The sequence below is a fragment of the Pseudophryne corroboree genome, chromosome 1 (genome assembly GCF_028390025.1).
Source record: "Pseudophryne corroboree isolate aPseCor3 chromosome 1, aPseCor3.hap2, whole genome shotgun sequence".
Taxonomy (NCBI): Eukaryota; Metazoa; Chordata; class Amphibia; order Anura; family Myobatrachidae; genus Pseudophryne; species Pseudophryne corroboree.
In genome coordinates, this window is record NC_086444.1 from 835,925,207 (window position 1) to 835,952,696 (window position 27,490).

The window sequence follows — 27,490 nt, forward strand, 5'->3', positions numbered from 1 at the left end:
AGAGCTACGGACTCGTCCCCAGTTTCTCCCTAAGGTGGTGTCAGCGTTTCACCTGAACCAGCTTATTGTGGTACCTGCGGCTACTAGGGACTTGGAGGACTCCAAGTTGCTAGATGTTGTTAGGGCCCTGAAAATATAGGTTTCCAGGACGGCTGGAGTCAGGAAAACTGACTTGCTGTTATCCTGTATGCACCCAACAAACTGGGTGCTCTTGCTTCTAAGCAGACGGTTGCTAGTTGGATGTGTAGTACAGTTCAGCTTGCACATTCTGTGGCAGGCCTGTCACAGCCAAAATATGTAAATGCCCATTCCACAAGGAAGGTGGGCTCATCTTGGGCGGCTGCCCGAGGGGTCTCGGCTTTACAACTTTGCCGAGCTGCTACTTGGTCAGGGGCACACCCTGGCTGAGGAGGACCTGGAGTTCTCTCACTCGGTGCTGCAGAGTCATCCGCACTCTCCCGCCCGTTTGGGAGCTTTGGTATAATCCCCATGGTCCTGACGGAGTCCCCAGCATCCACTTAGGACGTCAGAGAAAAAAAGAATTTACTTACCGATAATTCTATTTCTCGTAGTCCGTAGTGGATGCTGGGCGCCCATCCCAAGTGCGGATTGTCTGCAATACTTGTACATAGTTATTGTTACAAAAATCGGGTTATTATTGTTGTGAGCCATCTTTTCAGAGGCTCCGCTGTTATCATGCTGTTAACTGGGTTTAGATCACAGGTTGTACAGTGTGATTGGTGTGGCTGGTATGAGTCTTACCCGGGATTCAAAATCCTTCCTTATTGTGTACGCTCGTCCGGGCACAGTATCCTAACTGAGGCTTGGAGGAGGGTCATAGGGGGAGGAGCCAGTGCACACCACCTGATCCTAAAGCTTTTACTTTTGTGCCCTGTCTCCTGCGGAGCCGCTATTCCCCATGGTCCTGACGGAGTCCCCAGCATCCACTACGGACTACGAGAAATAGAATTATCGGTAAGTAAATTCTTATTTTCTCTTAGTCCGTAGAGGATGCTGAAGTCACCATTAGAACCATGGGGTATAGACGGGCTCCGCAGGAGACATGGGCACTTTAAGAATTTGAAAGGGTGTGAACTGGCTCCTCCCTATATGCCCCTCCTCCAGACTCCAGTTATATGAACTGTGCCCAGGGAGATGGACATTTCGAGGAAAGGATTTATTGTTAAACTAAGGTGAGATTCATACCAGCTCACACCTCAAGCATGCCGTACAACGTGGCATTCAACAGAACACAAGCCAACGGCATGAACCAATGCAGCAACATGCTGACAAAAACATAACACAACATGTGTGTAACCACAACTAATAACTGCAGATACAGTATATACAGTACGCACTGGGACGGGCGCCCAGCATCCTCTATGGACTAAGAGAAAAGGATTTACCGGTAGGTATTAAAATCCTATTTTCTCATACGTCCTAGAGGATGCTAGGGTCACCATTAGAACCATGGGGTTATACCAAAGCTCTAGAACGGGCGGGAGAGTGCAGATGACTCTGCAGCACCGATTGACCAAACTTAAGGTCTTCATCGGCCAAGGTGTCAAACTTGTAGAACTTTGCAAATGTGTTTGACCCCGACCAAGTAGCTGCTCGGCAAAGTTGTAATGCCGAGACCCCCCCGGGCTGCCGCCCAGGATGAGCCCACCTTTCTAGTAGAATGGGCCTTCACCGATTCCGGTAACAGCAATCCAGCCGTGGAATGAGCATGCTGAATCTTGTTACAGATCCAGCGTGAGGACACGCTGGATCAACCCTGTTGGGAGCAAACCGGACAAACAGAGCCTCTGTTTTCCTAATCTGAGCCGTTCTGGCGACACATAAATCTTCAAAGCTCTGACGACATCCAGAGATTTTGACTCAGCTAAGGCGTCAATAGCCACAGGCACCACAATAGGTTGGTTCATGTGGAAAGAGGAAACCACCTTCGGTAAAAATTGTTGACGTGTCCTCAATTCAGCTCTATCTTCATGGAAGATTAAATAAGGGCTCTTCTGAGACAAGGCCGCTAACTCAGACACCCGCCTTGCAGATGCCAAGGCCAACAGGATGACCACTTTCCAAGAGAGGAATTTCAACTCCACCTTCCGTAAAGGTTCAAACCAATGTGATTGAAGGAACTGCAACACCACATTAAGATCCCATGGTGCCACTGGAGGCACAAATGGAGGTTGGATGTGCAACACACCTTTCACGAAAGTCTGAACTTCTGGAAGGGAGGCCAATTGTTTCTGAAAGAAAACCAATAAGGCCGAAATCTGTACCTTAATTGAGCCCAATTTTAGGCCCGCATCCACACCTGCTTGTAGAAAATGGAGAAACCGTAGGAGCCCCCTTGGATTCACACCAAGAAACATATTTTCTCCAAATACGGTGGTAATGTTTAGATGTTACCCCTTTTCTGGCTTGAATAAGTGTGGGAATGACTTCACTGGGAATACCCTTACGGGCTAGGATTTTGTGCTCAACCGCCAAGCCATCAAACGTAGCCGCGGTAAGTCCTGATACACGCACGGCCCCTGTTGTAACAGGTCCTCGCGCAGAGGAAGAGGCCAGGGATCTCCTATGAGTAATTCCTGAAGATCTGGATACCAAGCCCTCCTTGGCCAGTCTGGGACAATGAGGATCGCCCGGATCTTTGTTCTTCTTATGATCTTTAGAACCTTTGGAATGAGAGGAAGTGGAGGGAATACATACACCGACTGAAACACCCACGGTGTCACCAGTGCATCCACTGCTATTGCTTGAGGGTCCCTTGACCTGGAACAATATCTCTGAAGCTTCTTGTTGAGACGAGATGCCATCATGTCTACTTGAGGAACTCCCCAACGACTTGTCACCTCTGCGAAGACTTCTTGGTGGAGGCCCCACTCTCCTGGATGGAGATCGTGTCTTGCTTGCGAAGGAGAACCATCATCTCCGCCATCACTTTGGTGAAAATCCTCGGAGCCGTGGACAGACCAAACGGCAACGTTTGAAATTGGTAATGACAATCCTGAATTGCAATCCTCAGGTAAGCCTGATGCAGAGGATAAATGGGAACATGTAAGTAGGCATCCTTTATGTCCACCGACACCATAAAATCCCCTTCCTCCAGACTGGAGATCACTGCTCGGAGAGACTCCATCTTGAATTTGAATTTCTTTAGGTAGAACAAATTATGGCGATTAGAATGTGTAAACCAGGTATTCCCAACCACGGTACTCAAGGCACACTATCAGTGCAGGTTTTTGTGATATCCAGGCTTCAGCACAGGTGACTTAATTAGCAGCTCAGTTAATTTGATTTAACCATCTGTGCAGTAGCCTGGATATCACTAAAACCTGCACTGTTAGTGTGCCTTGAGGACCGCGGTTGGGAATGCCTGGTGTAAACAATAGAAGTAATCAGCGCCTAATAATGCCCAGAAAATGACGGTGGGGACATAGAATGAAATTTAGTGAAAAAAATGGGACAAACACTTATCTCAGATAGGAATCTTCGGTCTTCAGACCAATATCATCACAGTGATATGCAAAAGAGAAAAAGAAACAACCAATAGTGTGTACCGTTTAAACCTATATGTACTTATAGCATTTTTCTACTTAGTGAGTGTTAATTAGAAATGCTCCCAGAATATCACACTCCACAATAGCGTAGTAGAAAGATAATTTTTCACGTTTAATTAAGTACATAAAATATATCCACGGTTTAAAACGAGCAGGTATCGCACGTACAAGAAACAAATGATATAGAAGCTTATCTGTCCATAAAAATAGGGTCCAGGATATCGCCCTTCACATTTACTTTAGTACATAAATGAAACCCACGGTTTAAAACGAGCAGGTATCACACGTACAAGAAACAATTGATATAAAAGCTTATCTGTCCATCAAAAGAGGGTCCAGGGTAACTCCCGACGCATTTCGTCCTAATGCAAAGGACTTCATCATTAGGACGAAACGCGTCGGGAGTTACCCTGGACCCTCTTTTGATGGACAGATAAGCTTTTATACCAATTGTTCCTTGTACGTGTGATACCTGCTCGTTTCAAACCATGGGTTTAATTTATGTACTAAAGTATATGTGAAGGGAGATATCCTGGACCCTATTTTTATGGACAGATAAGCTTCTATATCATTTGTTTCTTGTACGTGCGATACCTGCTCATTTTAAACCGTGGATATATTTGATGTACTTAATTAAATGTGAAAAATTATCTTTCTACTACGCTATTGTGGAGTGAGATATTCTGGGAGCATTTCCAATTAACACTCACTAAGTAGAAAAATGCTATAAGTACATATAGGTTTAAACGGTACACACTATTCGTTGTTTCTTTTTCTCTTTTGCATATCACTGTGATGATATTGGTCTGAGGACCGAAGATTCCTATCTGAGATAAGTGTTTGTCCCATTTTTTTCACTAAATTTCATTCTATGTCCCCACCGTCATTTTCTGGGCATCATTAGGCGCTGATAACTTCTATTTTTTACATATATATATATATATATATATATATATATAAATATATATATATATACATATATATATATATATATATATATACACCAATCAGCCATAACATTAAAACCACCTACCTCCAAACAGCTCTGCCCCGTCAAAGCCTGGACTCCGCAGGACCTGTGAAAGTGTCCTGTGTTATCTGGCACCAAAATGTTAGCAGCAAATCCTTTAAGTCTTGTAAGTTGTTAGGTGGGGTTTCCATGGCTCAGACTTTTTTTTCCAGCACACACTACAGATGTTTGATCAGATTGAGATCTGGGAATTTGGAGGCCAAGTCAACACATGTTCATCAAACCATTCCTAATCAAATTATACAGTGTGGCAATGTGCATTATCTTACTCAAAGAGGCATCAGGGAATACCGTTGCCATGAAGTGACATACTTGGTCTGCAACAATGTTTAGGTACAGTAGGTGGTACGTGTCAAAGTAACATCCACATGAATGCCAGGACCTTAGCTTCACCCCAGAACATTGCCCAGAGCATCACTCTGTCTACCCAGTTTGCCTTCTTCCCATAGTGCATCCTGGGACAATTTCTGACCCCAGGTTAATGATGCACATGCACTCAACCATCCACATCATGTAAAAAATTAGACTTGCTTCCATTGCTCCATGGTACAGATCTGACGCTCACGTGTCCATTGTTGTTGCTTTCTGTGGTGGCCAGGGGTCTAACCATTCTGCAACTATGCAACAAGCTGCGATGCACTGTGTGTTCCGACATCTTACTGTCATAGCCAGCATTATGTTTTACAGCAATTTGTACAACAGTAGCTCTTCTGTGGTATTGGACCCATGCGCATCAATGAGGTACTAACCACTGAAAACAGGGAACACCCCACAAGAACTGCCGTTTTAGAGATGCCCTGACCAAGTAGTCTAGCCAACATTTAGCCCTTGTCAAAGACGGTCAGATCCTTACACTTGCCCATATTTATGCTTCCAACACATTAACTTCAAGAACTGACTGTTCGCTTGTGGTCTAATTTATCCCACCCCTTGACAGGTGCAGTTGTAGTGAGATAATGTTTTTCACTTAACCAGTCAGTGTTTTTAATGTTATGGGTGATTGGTGAGAGAAGAGGTGAGTAGTTGGTCACTCCACTCAGCAGGTGCATCAATTTAGGGTACCAGAGAAGTCAATATTATATGGTATAGATCAGGCCTGGCCAACCTGTGGCTCTCCATCTGTTGCAAAACTACAAGTCCCAACATGTCCTGCTATTAGGGAATGCTAGTTTCATAACAGTTGGAGAGCCACAGGTTGGCCAGGCCTGGTATAGATGCACGGCACTCCACTGTTTGTAAAAAAACAAAAACACCAATGTGCTTATTAGGCTTATAGCATAGCTACATATTTAGGTATATCTCTGCCCTTTATCACGTTGGACGCTGATGTTACGTCTTGCTCATGGTTGGTGAAAAGATGAAATTCATCCCAAAGGTGTTCACTGGGGTTGAGGTCAGGGAGAGATGCAGGGCAGTCAAATTCTCCCACACCAGAATTGGAAAACCATTTTTTAATGGACCACATTTTCTGCCACGTGGCATGGTTATGCTGAAACAGGAGAGGGCAGTTGCTGGACTATTTTCACAATCTTGGAAACACACAATTTTCTAGAAAGTCACTGGTTTAGATTAAGATTTCCCTCCATTGGAAGTTAGGAGCCCAGGCCAAATAATTGACAGTACGCAATAAGGCAAGAAGCATTTTTATGCGCAAATCAAGATTTCTCTGTCATACTGCCAGATGGTGAAGTGTGATTCATCAGTCCAGCCAACACATTTCCATTGCTATCGAGTCCAGTTTCTTTGTGCTTTACACTACTCCGACTGACATTTGGCATTGCACACAGTGATCTGCGGCTTGTGTGTGACGGCTGGGCCATGGAAACACAATCCATGAGCTCCCAATGAACAAATCTTAAGCTGAATTTGCTTCCAGAGGCAATTTGGAATTCAGTACTGAGTATTACATCTGAGGACAGAGGAGTTTTTTGTGCTATATGAGCTTAATTATCTGGCAAGCTGTTGTCCCTACACAGTTCCACAATAATAGTGCTATATGAGCTTAATTATCTGGCAAGCTGTTGTCCCTACACAGTTCCACAATAATAGTTCTTTGTGGTACTCCTTTAGCTGATGCTAAAATTATTTGTTTAGCATCACTGGAGTACCGTGGCTTTTGTTTTTCCTGTATTAATCCCCTGCTGGTGCCCTACTGGGTACCCGTACAGTGGCAAGCGCTCTCCCAGCTTCCGGGATGCCGCTGTCGGTATTCATACCGAACCCACAGCGACAGCAGATTTTCCTACCAATTCTGCTCTGTGTGTGTGCCTGCAGATTGCTGTGCTGTATCATTGCCCCAAACAACCTGGTAAGTGGCTTACCATGATCGTTTGGCCTGCATATGTCCGACATACTGTATTATATAGACTGCACTTTGTTTTGGGCAGACTATAACTTGTTAAATGCAAATTACAGATGTGTCCTCACATTCTTGCCCTAAAATGCAGCATTGCGTGGCGTTCCCACGATGCGAATGCATTGCGGGAATACGCACAGCCATGCTGCCATTCATTTGCTAATAATCACAGGTGCATGCGTACGCATGCACCCGCTACCACTGACGAACACAGCCTCCTATTACCATGGGTAGCAGGAGTATGAAAGCCCGCTACCCGCACCTACACTGAGCAGCCTTGTCCGTCTCTCTGTGGCTGGCGGTGGGAGCATCCTAATCCCACTGCCTGCGATCGCACAGCGCTTCATAGGAAGCAATCGTGACAGAAGAGTTCGCGGGAGCTATGCCGGGATTCAGTACACATCTGAATGCATCCTTCAAGGGCTGGCAACAATTGCTCTAAAATCAAACATTTGGACCCCCCCCCCCCCTGCCAGTAACCATACATTTGTAGACTTACCATACTATCATTTTAGACCGGGACACTATTGAACTACTGTACACAGGGTCTGTGGCTGGTTGACTTCAAGCTTGCATTTCACCTGGTTTAATCAGCCACAGAACCTGTGTAATCCATCCATGAGTGTCCCAGTTCCAAATGATGGTATGGCAAGCCTACTTATACACCCAAAATTCTTCTATCATTACTATATCAAGAAGGCAATAGCAGAAAAAATCAATAAAGTGCAATTATTATTTAATAAAGGATCTTTTACGTAGTAAGTAGAACAGATTTTTTTCCTTTTTTTGTGCATGTTTTTTTACTTATTTACACTTTCAAAAAATGGAACTGAAAGCGCAAGTCCAGGCTTTCATTTATACTAGGCATGGTCGATTGACTTTTACAGCTTATGCTGAGTTGCCCTGACCATATTTTATTGATAAATTATGGCAATAGGTGGCTTTATGTTACTGCAGTACCTCTATCAAGAAGTGTTAATAAATAGGCCAGCTAGTGTATAGAGATATGGGGGCATATGTAATAGGATCCAAGTTTGCCGGAGGTGCGGGATGCCAGGCGATTTTGGACATTTTTTTATAAAAGGGGCACTCATTTACAAGGAAAAACCATGCCTTGTATACGATTGCCCCTTTAAAAAAAATGTCAGAGAGCAGCTGGCATCCCGCACCTCTGGCAAACTCGGACCCTTTTATATATGCCACACGGGATGGAGAGAAAAAGAGAGAGAAAGAGATGAGATTGAGAGAGAAAAAGAGAACAATAGACAGAAAAATAGTTTAATGTTACATTGCATGACAGTGCTCCATGTGCATTGTTTTCTGTTGACATGTTGCTGTTTCTTCATTTCATAATTTTGTTTGTTTTCAGTTGACATGTGGTCAGTGGGGTGCATCATGGGAGAAATGATTAAAGGTGCTGTGTTGTTTCCTGGTACTGATCGTATCCTTCCTAAAAGAAAACACTTACTTATTATTGCCCAATTTTTAATTTGTGAGGTGACTAAAACAGAGAGCATAGAAGAGGAAAAAATACTAGGGAACACTCCAATGTGTTTGATTTGTATTTGTGTTTTTCTTTAAATCTGTTTTCATTTTATTTTATTTTATTTTTTGTTTTTTTTTACAATAAATGTCATAATGAAGTTTGGAAAAAACTTTGTTAATTACTTCCACTAAATGTAATGCATGTATTGGAATTAATTACTAATACAATCAGTAATACTATTCTGTAGTATTACTCAGTAATAGCATACCCTCCAACATGACCCACCCCACTAGGTACAAAATGCTCTGTTTCTGGACTTCCCTCTTAATTTATGATTTCCATCACCTGTGTTGAACTAGTTACATGATAAGAAAGCTGTTTCTTCACAGGTGATGGCAATAATAAATTAAGAGGGAAGTCCAGAAACAGAGCATTTTGTACCTAGTGGGGCGGGTCATGTTGGAGGGTATGTAATAGTAACACTGCAGAATAGTGCAATTCAGTTTCCCAAACTCTGCCATTACAGCCCAGGTTTTAAAGATATCCATGCTTGAGTCCAGATGTATAAATCAAATTGACTGAGGTACTAATTAATTCACCTGTGCTCAGGCATAGGTATCTTTAAAATTTGGACTGTACTGGCAGAGTTTGGAAACCTCTGGTGTAATACATTTCTAAACTTTGCACAGTGATTATCCCTACAATAAGGGTTTCCAGACAAGGGTTTTTGTTCTGAAATATCTGGCCTCATGTATAAAATCTAGCAAGTTACTTATTGTTCCCGATACTGACGCTAATATTCCTCCTCCTTATTGAGTTGCTTAACACTGCTGTGAACATTTCAGTGACAATAGGAGTGAACTTTGAGGGACCACCACGGTTGTGTATATTACATTATTTCAAAAAGCAGTAGTGGTCTATTTATTTTCTTTCTACTTTTCAGCATATTCTTGGTAACAAGTTTCTGGATAAAGCATGACGGTAGTCTTAGACCACAGGTTCTCAAACTCAGTCCTCAGGACGCCACACAGTGCATGTTTTGCAGGCAAGCCAGCAGGTGCACAGGTGTATTAATTATTGCTCACTGACACATTTTAAAAGGTTCACAGGTGGAGCTAATTATTTCACTTGGGATTCTGTGAGTAGACCTGCAAAACATGCACTGTGTGGGGTCCTGGGGAACGAGTTTGAGAACCTGTGTCTTAGTCTCTTAGACAATACTGTGTAAAGTATGACCTTCTCTTGTTTATTACAATGCAAGACAGGACTTCCTGGCCAGAGACTGCTGTGAATAACTAAGTATTCTCTGTAATGTGCTGTGTAATATATATATATATATATATATATATATATATATGTGCTATACAAATAACATAAGTTATATTAAATACAATCCTGTTTTGTGTGTGTGTGTGTGTGTGAGTGTGTGTGTGTGTGTGTGTGTGTGTGTGCATGCGCGCGCATTGGATTCAGAAAGGAACTTTCCGTGTAGTGCAAAAGCACTATACTTTAATTGCCTAACATATCCAATTCTACAGTAGGGGTGCTCTACCTCTTTATAGTAAAGAAACCAGGTGCCAGTAGGCCAGTATTTTGGTAGTTCAAAATAAGTTACTCCAAATAAGATGTACAGTATCAATGAGGGATCTAAAACATTTCTTCAGTCCCATTGGGGGTCATATTCTACAATTTACACACCTCTATTCTGCGCAATTTGAGGATAGAATAAAATTAAGTCCATGTCCAGGATTAGCCAAACGTTCCATATAGGAAAGGAATTATCTTCCTATCCATACCATTAGAGTAAGCATATCTGTAGAGAAATTGTTATCACATTCTGCATGTACCAGTATCTTTGGAATATATGTGGCCATGGGATCTAGTCATGTAACCAGCGCTCAGGATCCCAGCGGTCACCATGCCAAAGCCGGGATGCCGAGCGATCAAAAGCCCTACAGTCGGCATGCCGACTAACAGGGACTATTCCCACTCATGGGGGTTCACTACACCCATAGAGTAGGAATAGAACCTGCATGGTTTGTTGCGCTCGCCCCCCGCCGGCATTCTGTGCCCAGGATACCGGGGTCTCTATGCTGACCACCAGGATCCCCACCATCGGTCACCCAGCCCCAACCCTGTGGCCATGTGTCAGTGTGTATTTGTGGGAGCTGCTTCTTATTGGTTAGTGAAAGGATGTTAACGATAAATAAAAGATGATTGAACAACTGTGGCAAAATTTAATAGTCTGCGATTTGAGGGAACCGGCGTGATTCTCGCAAGATAGTCATTAGATTTAAATTAGCAATTAGTTTAAAGAGAAAACCAGATTGAGTGTGCCTTTAAACTAATTGCCACTTTACAGATGTGTTTTTATACATCTAGCCTCAATATGAAAATTCATCTTATTCGCATCACTATGCATCACGTTGCAGTGATTTCCAGGAGAACAATGTAATGTAGCATTTCGGATGCAGATACAGTCGCAGTCACACACAGAATATAGGCATGCTGCATATAGGGGGTCATTCCGAGTTGTTCGCTCGTTGCCGATTTTCGCTATGCTGCGATTTGTTGCTAACTGCGCAGGCGCATGATACGCACAGCGCATGCGCTTAGTTATTTTACTAAAAACGTAGCTGTTTTGCTGTGGCTTCTGCGGCGCTTTTCAGTCGCACTGGTGTTCGGTAAATGATTGACAGGAAAGGGGTGTTTCTGGGTGGCAACTCAGCGTTTTCCCGGCGTTTGCAAAAAAAACGCAGGCGTGTCAGGGAAAAACACGGGAGTGTCTGGAGAAACGGGGGAGTGGCTGGCGGAACGCAGGGCGTGTTTGTGACGTCAAACCAGGAACTAAACGTACTGAGCTGATCGCAATTCGTGAGTAGGTCCAGAGCTACTCAGAAACTGCAAAGATTTATTTAGTAGCAATTCTGCTATGCTAAGATACACTCCCAGAGGGCGGCGGTCTAGCGTGTGCAATGCTGCTGAAAGCAGCTAGCGAGCGAACAACTTCGGAATGAGGGCCATAATTTTAATAAGCATAAATTGATTGTGCATCCTATTTGCATTGCAATGGGACTAAAATGCAATTATTCTGTGTGCAACAGAATTACCCCCGTGATGTATAGCCACTACACAAAACACAGCCCAAATTTCTGCGCATGTGCCACGATGGCTTAGAGACGGCGGTCGCAATGATAATTTAGACCAGGCATGTCCAAACTGCGGCCCTCCAGCTGTTGAGAAACTACACATCCAAGCATGCCCTAACACAGCTTTAGCATTCTCTGACAGCAAAACTGTGTCAGGGCATGCTGGGATATGTAGTTTCACAACAGCTGGAGGGCCGCAGTTTGGACATGCCTGATTTAGACAGTTTGATTGACAGGGAGCATTTCTGAGTGGTTATGCTGGGGGGGTGGGGGTGGCTATAAAAATGCAGTTGTGTCATATCATTAACCCCAGCGGCTTAGTTGAGACAAGCGTTCTGGGCAACAATAGGCAAAATTATTATATCCCATCCACATTTAATATACGGCATATTATAAATTAGCCCGAGTGGCAATATTTTAATAAGTCATGGTATTTCACTTCCAAATATAGGTACATGTTACAGTGACATAGCACCCCACACTATGCACAGATCTCTCTGTACTCTGGCAAATGTATATATTTTCACACACATATACATATGTTATTTGTGATGCGGTCATATGACCAGCGCTCGGGATCCCAGCGGACACCATGCCTCACCAGAATCCCGAACGATCACAATGCTGCCCGAAGGAATGCCGACACACAGGGTCTATTCCCACTCGTGGGTGTCCACATCACAACATCCATAGATTGGGAATAGAACCTGTGGTGAACGCAGGGAGCCACCAAGCCCGCTGCGTGGCAAGCGCAGTGAGCCCCCAAGGGGCTCTGTTGCGCTCACCCCTCCGGCATTCTGCTGGTGGGATCCCGCGGTTGGTATGCTGACCAACGGGAACCCTGTTATTTATAATATGTGGAGACTGTTGGGTATATTTATATGTCTATACATACATACAGGGGTGAGCTGGCTTCCTTTCACCCAGGACAAAGACTTTGTACGGCGTCCCCCCACCATGTAGATAGTGGGCTAGCTTGAATACAGCTGACAACATTAAAAAGACTGAAATGTATGTAGGATGAGGGAAAAACCCATATTTAGTCCCGTTACGGTAAGATGCTGCATTTATTTTGTAGTTCTGGGTACTGTAGCTACGCTTTTCACTGGTGCATGCAGGCTACACTGTCTCAGTACCAGGGCTTAAAGTTGTCCTGGAGAGGTGGTCGAACTCATTTACATGGACACCGTTCCACCCCCCTTCCTTCACACACCCACACCCACATTTAGCGGAGCCAGGGCCAGTGCTAGTGTTTTCTGCACCCCCCCTGCAAACTGTAAATTAATACCCTAAATACCATACTTTATAAAGGGACATTGATCTCACAAAGAAGTAGCATGGTCACATACTGTAATAGTACCCCCAATTCAAATTACACCACACGGGCACAATCTTATTCACATTACACCACATAGTAATGCCCCTTATTCAGGTTACACCACTCAGTAGTGCCCTTTTTCACATTGCACTACACCATAGTACCCTCTAACATGTTATGCCATGTGTTGCAGCAGCGGTTAGTATAATGGGTGTGAGCATCCCCAACCCCCCCCCCCCCCCCCCCCCCTTCCCAGTGTAATTTCATCCCCCCTGAAGGCAGCAGCTGGGACAACTATATCTACTAGCAGCCCTTGAGTCTCCCAGCAGCCCCCTCCCCATTGGGAAGATGGAGGAGAGACCACTGGGAGCTGCTGAGACCACCGGGAAGGTGAAAATCTTTTTTTATTTATTTTCAAGCACCACAACCTTTTTTTTTATTTGGATAATACAGGTATGAGCACTTCTGGTACCCGCGGTATCCAGTAAAAAAAATGAGGTTGCGGCACGTGAAAATCCAAAATTGGGCACGAGGCCCGCAAGGTTTTTCACTTTGCTAAACCCTGCGCCCAATTGAATTCCCCCTAAATGTTGGTTTGCAAGTAATTTGTTACAAATATTTCCCCAATAAGGGAAATGATTTATAAGTTGCCACCAGTATTATTAAAAATAAATACGTTACTTTTTCAACAAGTTAGCTACATTTGATTTGTATGATAAAACAGCATTCTTTTTAGATGAAGTATACAACATGAACATTTTAGGGGGCATATTCATCATGAAAAAAATTGTGCAATGAGAATTTTTAGTTTTCCATTCTCATTGTATTCTCTCACGATTTTTTTACAATCAATTCCGAAAAACTGGTCTTTTTGAGAGGATAGTTCCTCGGAAAATTATAATTTCACCCCCTGGCTGCCCAGCCGACTCCAGCTGCATCTTATTGCCGGAGCTGCCCAGCTGCAGAAAGGGTCACCCACCCCTGATGGCTCCAAATTGCCGAAGCTACACGGCTGCACAATGGATCCCCGCAGCCGCGCCACCCCATCCCTCCCCTTATCGTATTGCCAGGGTGGCCCGCCTACAGTCACTACGCAGCAGTGCAACCCCCATCACACCCCCACCCCCTGCACAGCTCCTAATTGCCGGGACAGGCCGGCTGCAGAAGGGCAGCCGCGAGCCAAACAGTTTCTCATTCAAACTCCGAACATAAAGCATTTTCAGAGTTTGATGAATGTCACAATTTCTACATCCCCTGGTGAGTGTAGAAAGTGTGACAGTTAAAGGATAGTGAATATGCCCATAGACTGCTAGGTACAATGGAAATAAATGATAGGCAGTACATATGATTTGGTGCACATATCCACAAATGTTGTTTTTTCCCCCGCAATTTAATTTATTTCTCTAATGAATCAAATGAATACAGGTTTGGCACATACTTTTTATAGCCCAGCCTTTTATTTGTAGAATTCAAGCAAAGTAGTTTTTTAAAAGAAGGATTTTGTCCAAGCTGGAAACTTGATGATAGAGAACATATTCCATCATCCTCTGATGTAGTGTAGTAACATTCTGCTAGTCCAGCTGTTTATTTAAACAATGAGGTAACCCACACAGGACTTTTAGAAGTAATCCTATAAATTCTCAACACTGTAAAAAGGGTCAAAAATATTAAGTAAATTCCAGAGTGACGACAGTGTTACAAGGGAATATGAGTAATACATGAACGTTAAAGAAGAAATAACGTCCAGCTGTTTAGTTAGAAATAACTGACGTGTCTTATTTTGTTTACTAAATAGTTAAATGGATGACATACAGCTTGCTTTTAAAGAATGTGTATACTGTAGTTGTGTCAGTTGTAATTAAAACTGAATTACTGAATGCAATATAACTGTAAAGGGGCCCATATAGATTCCACTTAACTGACGATTTTTCCCTTCAAAAGCGTTAACAACATTGTTTTTTTTATTTTATTTTATTTAATAAAGTTGAAAAAGTATTTTTTCAAATATTTAAACATTATATTATGCACATCTGCAGAACGGATCTCCTCATCAAAAACGTGGGGACAGGGTGGGACGGCGCAGTTGCATGAAATCTGACCATGCCAGTTAAGTGGTTGAGCCTGGCTTGTAAATGCTTGAGATGTGCTCAGACACCCTTGTTTTGGTTTTGGCAAAACCACCCTCAAGGATTTTTTTATTTTATTTTTTATTTAAAATTGATAAAAACAGCTATGTAATTTTTGGACCTGTTGTTGTTCCTACATCATCATTTATATCAATAGCATTAATTTCCAATGTGAAATGGCACCTTAAGTCACAAGAGAGGGACTTACATGCCATCAAAACCACATAGATTTGTTTTTTAGGTCCGAGATTTGACCCCAAAGTGACTTAAGCCTGGGGGTATATTTACTTAAGGTCGATTTTGTTTGTTTTTGTTTGATGTTAGATCAGTATTTTGAAATCGATTTTAATTGATGTTGGTCTTCCAGGGTTAAAACACACATTTGCTAGCAGATGATTTTTTAATGTTAATTTTAAATGTTAGTAAATGTGTGTTTTAACCCTGGAAACCCAAAATCGATTACAATCTTCTAAAAAAAAATCGTACTAACATCGAACAAAAACAAACAAAATCGACATTTAGTAAATATAACCCCTGGACTGGGTTTAACTTGAAGCCCCAGAGTCAGGTGTGTTCAGTTTTCAATTAAACTGACCCGCTCATCTCTAGTAAATTGTACATCTTGTAGCTGTGGCTTGGAGTGCTTGGCTTATAGAGCAACCCTCTTTCTCTTACGTCCTTGTTAGGGTCTCCTGCCCTGTGCTGCCATGTCGTCATGGCAACCGGGGGACAAGTGCTAGCGGAGTGGCCTGAGCGCAGCTGATACTCCGGTTCGGGTCTTTTGCTGTGCAGTGGTTACAGGCTTTGTGCACGGCAGGGGATCCGGTGCTGGTTTTTGTGCTCACAGTCTGTGAGGTCTGAGTGGGGCGTGGACAGCACCTGCTATATAAGGCCTCTTCTCAGGTTAAGCAGATGCTGCTGAATCTTTGTTGGTTAGTCAGTTCTTGAAAGTTAGCCAGTACTGTGTAGCTTTGTATTTGTTGTTGCTTACTGCAAATAGGCCTTGGGGTTTGGTACTACACTCTGCCAATCCAGACCTAGCAGTAAAACTGGAGTCAGTCGTTTAACTTGCTGGGGTTCTTTTGCTACTCTGTGAACTTAGCAAGTTTGCGGCTGTATTCTCAGACTTGCCTGCCTAAATCCTTTCTCACTGTGCAAGGTGTTCAGGTATCAGTTTAGTGGCAGTAAGATGAACCTGTGCACTGCAAGTGAGGATTAGGATTGTGGAGACTCTCCTTGTGTCTATCATTCCATCTCTGACCAAGGAGTTTACTGCCACACCCGTTGGTAACCCTTTAGGGTTTTGCTGTTGCCCTTAGCAACAGCATTTCGGGTTCTCTACGTATTAAAACACAACATCTTGCTTTTTCCATCTGAGCATTCCTAATACTAGGGAGACACCCAGTTTCTTAGCCTCTGGGCTTCTCTGTTCACTTTGTGTTTATTTTGTTACCCTATCACCTTCTGTGTACGTAATGTCATATTCCCCAGTCTGTCTGTGAGTTCATTTGTTTTGCATCCCTATCCGTTCAGACACCAGTACATTCCTGCAGGCACTGGTGTGCATAACAGTTCAGACACCAGTACATTCCTGCAGGCACTGGTGTGCATAACAGTTCAGACACCAGTACATTCCTGCAGGCACTGGTGTGCATAACATATTCAGCAGCCCAATACTCCTGTTGAAATTTTGTGGGAATATGGAGCATACCCCTCAAAATACGTTGCAACAGGTGGTCGATCAGGTGCAGGTCCTGACTCGACAATTTAATGATTTATCCATTAAAATTCACACCTCCCAGGCCGCTGGCGGAGCTCCCGCAGCAGCAGCACCTTCAGGGGTTAAGGAGCCGAAAGTAAATCTCCCGGATCGTTTTTCTGGAGATCGCTCGCTGTTCTTTTGTTTCAAGTAGAGCTGCAAGCTATACTTCCGGCTTAGGCCTCAGTCTTCTGGGTCGGAGATTCAGCGGGTGGGCATAGTGATTTCCTTGCTACAAGGAGACCCACAGGTCTGGGCATATGGGTTGCAGCCTGACTGTCCGTCGCTTAAAAGTGTTGATGCTTTTTTTACGGCACTGGGCATGTTGTATGATGACCCTGACAAGACGGCCTCAGCCGAGGCTCAGATTTCGATCCTTAAGCAAGGGCGAAGGCCAGTTGAGGTTTACTGTACGGAGTTTCGGAGGTTGGCCCATGATACCCAGTGGAATGACCCAGCCCTGAGACACCAGTACCGAAGAGGTCTTTATAACCAGATAAAAGACCAACTGGTACAATATCCCTTGCCTGATAGCTTGGATCAGCTCATGCAGTTATCCATCCGGGTGGATAGACGGCTGAGAGAGCGTAGGCTTGAAAGGGAGACCGAGGTTTCCTTCTTTCCCAAGGGAACCTCAGACTCTGAGGAATTTTCCGAGGAGCCTATGCAGATTGGGGCTACCCGCCTCTCCTCGCGTGAGAAGACGCGGAGGAGACAGCAGGGGTTGTGTTTGTACTGTGGGAATAAAGGTCATGTGGTAGTATCATGCCCAGAAAAGCCGGAAAACTTCAGGGCCTGAGGGTGATGGGAAATATCCTGTCAGGCCAGAAGTCAGAATTTCCCAAGAAGACTTTTATCATTCCGGTGACCTTGAAGATCCTCGGTCAAACTGTCAAGACTGAGGCCTTTGTGGACAGTGGGGCCGACGGGGTTTTTATGGACCGCCAATTCGCCCTGAAACACTCTGTTCCCTTAGTACCCTTGGCATTGGAAATTGAGATTTGTGGGTTAAACGGGGAACCATTATCCCAAGGTAAAATTACCTCTTGCACTAGCCAGATTTCTTTGTTTATTGGAGCCACACACTCTGAAAAATTGTCCTTTTATGTGACTGTCTGTACTTTTGCCCCATTGGTGTTGGGGTTACCCTGGTTAAGGGCCCACAATCCTCAATTTGACTGGGTCTCTGGGGAGATTCTTAGTTGGGGTACTGATTGTTTCAGGAGTTGCTTGAGCCTTCCAGTCAGGCTCTCGCAGCTAAGTTTGCCAGGATTGCCAGGGTGTTATGCAGATTTTGCGGACGTGTTCTCCCAAAAAGTTGCAGAGGTACTACCTCCCCATCGCCCCTATGACTGTGCCATTGATTTGTTGCCGAATGCTAAGCTTCCCAAGAGCAGGTTGTACTCCCTGTCACGTCCTGAGACTCAGGCTATGGCAGAGTACATTCAGGAGAACTTGGCTAAGGGATTTATCAGACCTTCACAGTCTCCAGTTGGGTCGGGGTTCTTCTTCGTGGGTAAAAAGGACGGTTCGTTGCGACCCTGCATCGACTTCAGGGAATTGAACCGTATCACGATTAAAAACTCATACCCACTGCCTCTCATTTCGGTCTTGTTTGACCAGCTTCGTACTGCCACCATTTTTTCTAAGATTGACCTACGCGGGGCGTACAATCTAATCCGAATAAGAGAGGGGGATGAATGGAAGACTGCCTTTAATACCCACTCAGGGCATTATGAATATTTGGTGATGCCTTTTGGGCTCTGTAATGCCCCGGCAGTCTTCCAGGATTTCATGAACGATGTACTCAGGGAATATTTGGATAGATTCTTAGTTGTTTACTTAGATGACATCCTAATCTTCTCCCATTCCCTGGAGGAACATCGGAAGCATGTACGCTTAGTCCTCCAGAAACTCAGAGACCACCGGCTTGGGGCGAAGCTGGAGAAGTGCGAATTTGAAGTTCAGCAAATCGCATTTCTAGGATATATTATCTCCCCAGAAGGTTTCCAAATGGAGGGTTCCAAGGTACAGGCAGTCCTGGATTGGGTGCAGCCCACTAGTTTGAAGGCGCTTCAGCGTTTCCTGGGCTTTGCGAATTTTTATAGACGATTTATCGCTGGATTTTCGTCTATAGTGGCGCCCTTGGTGGCACTCACTAAGAAAGGGGCGGATGTTGCTCACTGGTCTTGTGAGGCTAAAGCGGCTTTTGCCCGTCTCAAAAGGGCATTTGTCTCGGCCAAGGTGCTGCGACACCCAGATCCTGAGCGTCCTTTTGTGGTGGAGGTGGATGCCTCTGAGATGGGTATTGGGGCAGTGCTCTCTCAGATGGGAGTGTCTGATAATCGCCTTCATCCCTGTGCTTACTTTTCCCGTAAATTTTCGCCTGCCGAGATGAATTATGACGTGGGTAACCGGGAATTGTTGGCTATTAAGCATGCACTCGAGGAGTGGAGACACTGGCTTGAGGGGGCTAAGTTTGTGGTCTCAATTCTCACCGACCATAAGAATCTGGCATATTTAGAGTCAGGCAGGCACGATGGGCTTTGTTTTTTGCTCACTTTAATTTTTTGATAACATATCGCCCTGGGTCAAAAAACATCAAGGCTGATGCGCTCTCGCTGAGTTTTGCTCCAATCCAGGAGACCACCGAGGAGCCGTTGCCCATTGTGTCCCCATCATGTATTAAAGTGGGCATTACCCAGGACCTCTTGTCATTAGTCCTTAGAGCACAGGAGCAGGCTCCTCCAGACCTTCCGGTAGGTCTTTTGTTTGTGCCTCCTAGGTTAAGACAGCGAGTGTTCCTGGAATTCCATGCCAAAAAGTCGGCAGGTCCCCCGGGTATTGCCAGAACTCGGGAGTTGCTATCTAGGGCGGTGTGGTGGCCCTCGGTGGCTAAGGATGTGGATCAGTGGGTTCGGGCATGTGACATCTGTGCCCGAAATAAGACTCCTAGAGGGGTTCCTGTTGGCCCATTACATCCACTCTCTATTCCATCTAAGCCATGGACCCACATTTCAATGGATTTTGTGGTGGACTTGCCCAAATCCTCGGGGATGACAGCCATCTGGGTTGTCGTTGACAGGTTTTCGAAGATGGCGCACTTCGTTCCACTGGTTGGGCTGCCATCGGCCAGACGCCTGTCTGAATTATTTATGCTGCATGTTGTGCGTCTCCACGGGTTGCCACTTGATGTGGTCTCTGACCGCGGATCCCAGTTTGTGGCCAAATTCTGGAGGGCATTTTGTTCCGATCTCCAGATTTCTGTCAGCTTGTCGTCAGGCTACCATCCGCAGTCTAATGGGCAGACTGAAAGGGTGAACCAGTCCTTGGAGCAGTTCCTCAGGTGTTATGTCTCCAAGTGTCAGACTGACTGGGTTGCTCATCTGTCCATGGCGGAGTTTGCCTATAACAACGCGGCTCACTCTGCTACAGGGATCTCTCCCTTCCTTTGTGTGTATGGGCATCATCCTAAGGCCAATTCTTTTGACCCCCTGGACTCCACGCCTGGTGGTTCCTCTGTGGTTTCGGTCCTTAGAGGTATTTGGAGGAAAGCGAAGAAAGCCCTTGTGTCTGTGTCATTAGTGACCAAAAGGGTTTTTGATAAGCGGAAAAGACTCTGCAGCTTCAAATTAGGAGACTTCGTCTGGTTGTCTACCAAGAATTTGAAGTTGAGACAGCCATCTCATTAGCTAGGCCCCCGGTTCATCGGCCCTTATAAGATCACCAGGGTTATCAATCCGGTGGCATTTCAGTTAGATCTGCCCCGTTCTTTGGGTATCAATAAAACATTTCATTGTTCCCTTTTAAAACGGGCGATTAGTAATCCTTCTTCCAGTGGAAGACCTTCCCCTCTTCTGATACGTGGCCAGAGGGAGTTTGTTGTTGAAAGGATTCTTGACTCCAAGATGGTTCGGGGTCGGCTGTCATTTTTGGTGCACTGGAAGGGGTATGGCCCGGAGGAGCGGTCGTGGGTGCGTAGTTGTGATCTTCATGCCCCCAGACTGATACGCTCTTTCTTCTCGCAGTTCCCCGATAAACCCGGTGGTAGGGGTTCTTTGACCCCTCGTCAGAGGGGGGGTACTGTTAGGGTCTCCTGCCCTGTGCTGCCACGTCGTCATGGCAACCGGGAGACAAGTGCTAGCGGAGTGGTCTGAGCGCAGCTGATACTCCGGTTCGGGTCTTTTGCTGTGCAGTGGTTACAGGCTTTGTGCACGGCAGGGGATCCGGTGCTGGTTTTTGTGCTCACAGTCTGTGAGGTCTGAGTGGGGCGTGGACAGCACCTGCTATATAAGGCCTCTTCTCAGGTTAAGCAGATGCTGCTGAATCTTTGTTGGTTAGTCAGTTCTTGAAAGTTAGCCAGTACTGTGTAGCTTTGTATTTGTTGTTGCTTACTGCAAATAGGCCTTGGGGTTTGGTACTACACTCTGCCAATCCAGACCTAGCAGTAAAACTGGAGTCAGTCGTTTAACTTGCTGGGGTTCTTTTGCTACTCTGTGAACTTAGCAAGTCTGCAGCTGTATTCTCAGACTTGCCTGCCTAAATCCTTTCTCACTGTGCAAGGTGTTCAGGTATCAGTTTAGTGGCAGTAAGCTGAACCTGTGCACTGCAAGTGAGGATTAGGATTGTGGAGACTCTCCTTGTGTCTATCATTCCATCTCTGACCAAGGAGTTTACTGCCACACCCGTTGGTAACCCTTTAGGGTTTTGCTGTTGCCCTTAGCAACAGCATTTCGGGTTCTCTACGTATTAAAACACAACATCTTGCTTTTTCCATCTGAGCATTCCTAATACTAGGGAGACACCCAGTTTCTTAGCCTCTGGGCTTCTCTGTTCACTTTGTGTTTATTTTGTTACCCTATCACCTTCTGTGTACGTAATGTCATATTCCCCAGTCTGTCTGTGAGTTCATTTGTTTTGCATCCCTATCCGTTCAGACACCAGTACATTCCTGCAGGCACAGTTCAGACACCAGTACATTCCTGCAGGCACTGGTGTGCATAACAGTTCAGACACCAGTACATTCCTGCAGGCACTGGTGTGCATAACAGTCCTAGAGGATGCTGGGGTCCACATTAGTACCATGTGGTATAGACGGGTTCACTAGGAGCCACTGGCACTTTAAGAGTTTGAGAGTGTGGGCTGGCTCCTCCCTCTATGCCCCTCCTACCAGACTCAGTTTAGAAAACGTGCCCAGAGGATCCGGTCACAGCTAGTGGAGCTCCACTGGAGTTCTTTTAGTTTTAGGTTTTTTTTAGAGTTTAGGCACAGGGAGGATGCTGGCAACAGCTTCCCTGCTTCGAGGGACTAAGGGGGGGGGAGTAGTGTCCGCCCTGAGGGGTCTGAGCCACTATTTCCGCTGACAGGACACTGAGCTCCTGAGGGGATTGAACGTTCGCCGCCACAGAGGATAGCTCACCCCAGCAGCATGCCGCCGCCCCCTTACAGAGCCAGAAAACTTCAGTGGCGAGTTAGTCTCCGCCCCCCCTGGCAAGCGGGGAGCCGGTGTGAAGATGGCTGCATCAGGGTAGGGAGCGCAGTGCTAACTGTGCTCCGGGGCTCAGCGGTACATGGTGCGGCGCTGTGAGGGGCGCCCTGAGCCAGCACCTACACCCTACACTGTCCAGCAAGCCTGTCAGGGTCCCAGGATCGCTGCCAGCACAATTCCTCAGGCCAGTATAAACTACAGGAAAGCGGGAAGCAGCGCCATGAAAGGGGGCGGAGCTTCTCAGCACGGACCCAGCACTGTTCAGCACCATTTTCCTGCCTGCAGAAGCGCTGATAGAGAGAGCTGTCCCTCCAAGTCTACTCCAGCTATCTTGTACGGTACCAGGGGGTTGTAGAAGGGGGGAGGCTATATATGTGTACTGTGCAGCCTATTAAGGTGCACAGTAAGCACTGGGTAGGGGTTTCCCTATATCTTAAAGTGCTGTTTGTGGGTTGGCTCCAAGCTCTGTGGCTCTCTTGGCATTCTTGGGAGGGAAACTCTGTCTGCTCTGTGTGTGTGTGTGTGTGTGTGTGTGTGTGTGTGTGTGTGTGTGTGTGTGTGTGTGTGTGTGTGTGGAGTGTTTGTTGTCTCCAAAAATCCATGTCTAGGGACTCTGTGTCATATGCTGCAGAGGATAATTCCTCTAAGGATGATACCATTCCATGTAATCAGGATTGAACTGTTTTAGCGCAGATCCCTGCAAGGGAGCTTGAGTGGTTAGCCTCTCTTAAAGGTATGATTTCTCAGATTTTTACTAGGGTTGCACAGAATGAGACTGCAACTCAGGTTTTACAGAACTCTATGGCAGTTTGGTCCGGTACTGTTCCGTCAGGGCCCCCTAACGTACACTGTCAAAAATGTGCTCTTGCCTAGATTATGCAAGATGACACGGACACTGATTCTGACACGGCAGATGGTGATGGGGATGTGCTGCGGGGGGCGGCATCTCTTGCAAAAAGGGTGCAGTTGATGATTGAGGCCAGGGGCGGATTGGGAACAAAAAGCGGCCCTGGAAAAATTTGTACTAGTGGCCCCACATGGGCAGCACCAGCGGTGTAAGGTTTAGCCATGGGCATGGCAGCAGCAGCCTCCCCCCAAGACTTTCCAGATAGTGGGCATGTACAGCATCAAGGGGGAAGTTAAAAAGAAATAAAATTAAATTTTATGAGCACATTATATGATACACCTTCAGAATTTAGGAAACTTTATAATTCTTTAGAAAGATATATTTTCTTGCTTATTACACCAACCGTATCCCAATCATTATTCACTCAATCTTATATGTCAGCCAAGCAGGCAGAGTATACACTAGATCATCTGCAATCACATGCTAAGTGGCAAAGTAATTTTCATATATGCAAATTATTTTGCATCTTATTCACTATGTCTATAAAAAGGACCACATGTCCTCAAACAAAACAAGCCCCACGGGTGCGTCGGCCCACCGGGACTCTTCCCTGTGAATCCTATGGCCACTCCGCCTCTGATTGAGGCCATTAGAGATGTGTTGAATATTGCTGACACAACACCTGAGCAGGTTGAGAAGGCTTACTTCACTGACAATAAGAAAGCCTCGCTAACCTTCCCTGCATCTAAAGAATTAAACGCTATATTTGAAAAATCCTGGGGGAACCCGGAGAAAATATTCCAGATCCCTAGAAAGGTTCTGGTTGCTTTTCCCTTTCCTGAGGAGGATAAGGAAGAAATGGGAAAACCCACCCATAGTTGACTCATCTGTTTCCAGACTCTCAAAAAAGGTGGTTTTACCGGTTCCAGGATCTACCGCGTTAAAAGAACCGGCTGATTGCAAAATTGACACTACACTCAAATCCATATACACAGCTTCAGGGGCGATACTACGTCCTACTATTGCCTGTGCATGGATTTCTAAAGCTATAGTAAAGTGGTCAGGCACGTTACTTGAAGATTCGGATACAATGGATAAAAGTGACTTTGAATTGATTTTACGTAACATACAGGATTCTGCAGGATTTATGGTGGAATCCATGAAAGGCCTGGGTTCGATGGCTGCAGGGATATCTTCCATGTCTACCTCAGCTCCCAGAGGACTTTGGCTGCGCCAGTGGTCTGCCAACGTGGAATCCAGGAGAGGTGTGGAGAACCTACCCTACACAGGTTAGGCTCTCTTTGGGGAAGCGTTGGATGCGTGGATTTCCATGGCAACAGCGGATGTCACGTTTTCTTCCCTCAGCTGCGCCTGGTATGAAGAAACCTTTTTCTTCAGCTGCGTCACAGTCCTTTTGGACTGCTAAATCCAGAAAGAACAAGCCGTCTAACACCTTCTTCGAGGAGGTCGGGCAAAATAAAAAAAACCTGCTACTGCGGGTTCCCAGGAACAGAAACCTGGAACATCAAAATCCTCAGCATGACGGTGGACCGCGCGGCCTGGAGGTCGGGCTGGTGAGGGCGAGGCTCAGACAATTCAGCCACGTCTGGGTGTCATCCGGCCTGGTCACAGGTCATTGTACCAGTTCCACCTCATCTGCAAAACAAAGGTTAATATTCAAAACTTTTCGTGGTACCGAAACTGGATGGTTCGGTCAGGGCCATTTTGAACTTGAAATCGCTAAACCCCTTTCGGAGAGAGTACAAGTTCAAAATGGAGTCTCTGAGGGTGGTGATCTCAGGTCTGGAGGAGGGGGAATTCCTGGTATCCCTGGATATCAAGGATGCATACCTCCACATTCCGATTTGGCCGTCGCATCAGGCTTATCTCCGATTCGCACTGTTAGACTGTCATTTTCAGTTCCAGGCACTGCCATTCGGCCTCTCCATGGCACCGAGGGTGTTCACCAAGGTGATGGCGGAGATGATGGTTCTCCGCAGGCAGGGGGTGAACATAATCCCATATCTGGATAATCTGCTAATAAAGGCATCGTCCAGGGAGACGCTGTTGCAGTCCATTGTTCTCACGACTCATCTGCTCAGGGAAAATGGTTGGATCCTGAACCTTCCAAAGTCACATTTGGAGCCGACAAGGAGATTGTCTTTTCTGGGAATGATCCTCGACACGGAAGTGCAGAGAGTATTTCTGCCGGAGGAGAAAGCGCTGGTGATTAAAACTATGGTCCGGGACGTCCTGAAGCCAACCCAGAAATCGGTTCATCAGTGCATTTGCCTTCTGGGGAAGATGGTTGCCTATTACGAGGCTCTACAGTACGGAAGGTTTCATGATCGGCCCCTACCAGCTGGATCTCCGGGACAAGTGGTCGGGATCTCATCTGCACATGCACCAGAGGATGCGTCTGTCGCCGAAAGCAAGGATTTCACTCCTATGGTGGCTGCAATTACCTCACCTTCTGGAGGGCCGCAGGTTCGGGATTCAGGAATGGATCCTCTTAACCACGGATGCAAGTCTCCGGGGCTTGGGCGCTGTCACTCAGGGAGAAACCTTCCAAGGAAGGTGGTCAAGCCTGGAATTCAGTCTTCCAAAAAACATTCTGGAACTAAGAGCCGTCTACAGCGGTCTTCTCCAAGCAGCTCATCTTCTGCGAGATCGAGCCATTCAAGTGTAGTCGGACAATGTAACAATGGTGGCCTACATAAACCGAAAGGGTGTAACGAAGAGCAGAGCTACAATGTCAGAGGTGACAAGAATAATCCTCTGTGCAGAAAAACATGCCATGGCGCTGTCAGCAATCTTCATTCCGGGAGTAGACAACTGGGAAGCGGACTTCCTCAGCAGACACAATCTCCATGCAGGGGAGTGGGGACTCCATCCGGATGTGTTCACAGAGGTAACAGATCTTTGGGGTATACCTCAAATAGACATGATGGCCTCTCGTCTCAACAAGAAGCTTCGAAGGTATTGTTCCAGGTCAAGGGACCTGCAAGCCGTGGCGGTGGACGCCTTAGTGACCCCATGGGTTTTCCAATTGGTGTACGTCTCCACTACTACTCATTCCAAGAGTTCTAAAACTCATAAGGAGAACAAGAGTTCAGGCAATCCTCATTGCTCCAGACTGGCGAAGGAGGGCTTGGTACGCGGATCTTCGGGATCTACTGCTGGAGGATCTGAGGCCTCTTCCTCTTCGGGAGGATCTGCTACAGCAGTGGCAGTTCGCTTATCAAGACTTACCGCGGCTACGTTTGACAGCATGGAGGTTAAACGCCATATACTAGCTTGGAAGGGCATTCCGAACAAGGTTATTCCTACCCTGATACAGGCTAGAAAAGGAGTAACGTCTAAACATTACCATCATATTTGGAAAAAATGTGTATCTTGGTGTGAGTCCAAGAAGTTTCCTATGGTGGAGTTTCAACTGGGACAGTTTCTCCTCTTCCTACAAGCAGGTGTGGATATGAGCCTGAGGTTGGGATCCGTGAAGGTCCAGATTTCGGCCTTATCCATTTTCTTCCAGAAACAATTGGCTGTCCTCCCTGAAGTTCAGACTTTTTTGAAGGGAGTTCTGCACATCCAACCTCCCTTTGTACCATCTACGGCGCCCTGGGATCTTAACGTGGTGTTGCAGTTCCTCCAATTGGATTGGTTTGAGCCTCTACAGGAGGTTGAGGTCAAGTTTCTCACGTGGAAAGCTGTCACTTTGTTGGCCTTAGCTTCTGCTCGACTTGTGTCGGAGTTGGGGGCTTTGTCCTCTAAAAGCCCCTGCTTGATTTTCCATGAAGATAGAGCTGAGCTCCAGACACATCAGCAGTTCCTTCTGAAAGTTGTGTCGGCTTTTCGTATCAACCAACCTATTGTGGTGCCAGTTGCTACTGACTCCTCAATTTCATCAAAGTCCTTAGATGTTGTAAGGGCTCTGAAAATCTATGTGAAGAGGACTGCTCGTCACAGAAAATCTGACTCTCTGTCCTGTATGATCCCGAGAACATTGCGTGTCCTGCTTCTAAGCAGACAACCTCTCGCTGGATCAGGTTCACTATCCAGCATGCGTATTCTATGGCAGGATTGCCGTGTCCTACGTCTGTTAAGGTCCATTCTACTCGTAAGGTGGGTTCTTCCTGGGTGGCTGCCCGGGGTGTCTCGGCTTTACAGCTTTGCCGAGCGGATACCTGGTCCCGATGGAGTTCACCCGAGGGTTCTTATGGAGCTGCGCGCTGAACTAGCAAGACCTCTATTTTTGATCTTCATGGATTCGGTTAAATCCGGTATGGTTCCCAAGGACTGGCGTATAGCAGAGGTAGTGCCGATATTTAAAAAGGGGAGCAAAGCTGAACCAGGTCATTA

The 27,490-nt window shown here is 45.8% G+C and overlaps 1 protein-coding gene across 7 annotated transcripts in view; it reads left to right on the top strand.

The window, feature by feature from the left end:
* The window catches only part of MAPK10 (mitogen-activated protein kinase 10), a 485,680-nt gene that overhangs the window by 346,723 nt on the left and 111,467 nt on the right, over positions 1-27,490 (top strand). The window contains exon 8 of one of the 7 annotated variants that reach the window (XM_063919881.1): positions 8,325-8,396. The exons of the other annotated variants lie outside the window; for them this stretch is intronic. Within the exon in view, the coding sequence (XP_063775951.1) occupies positions 8,325-8,396 (72 nt within the window). The remainder of the gene's footprint in view (positions 1-8,324; positions 8,397-27,490) is intronic. 7 annotated transcript variants of the gene reach the window in all.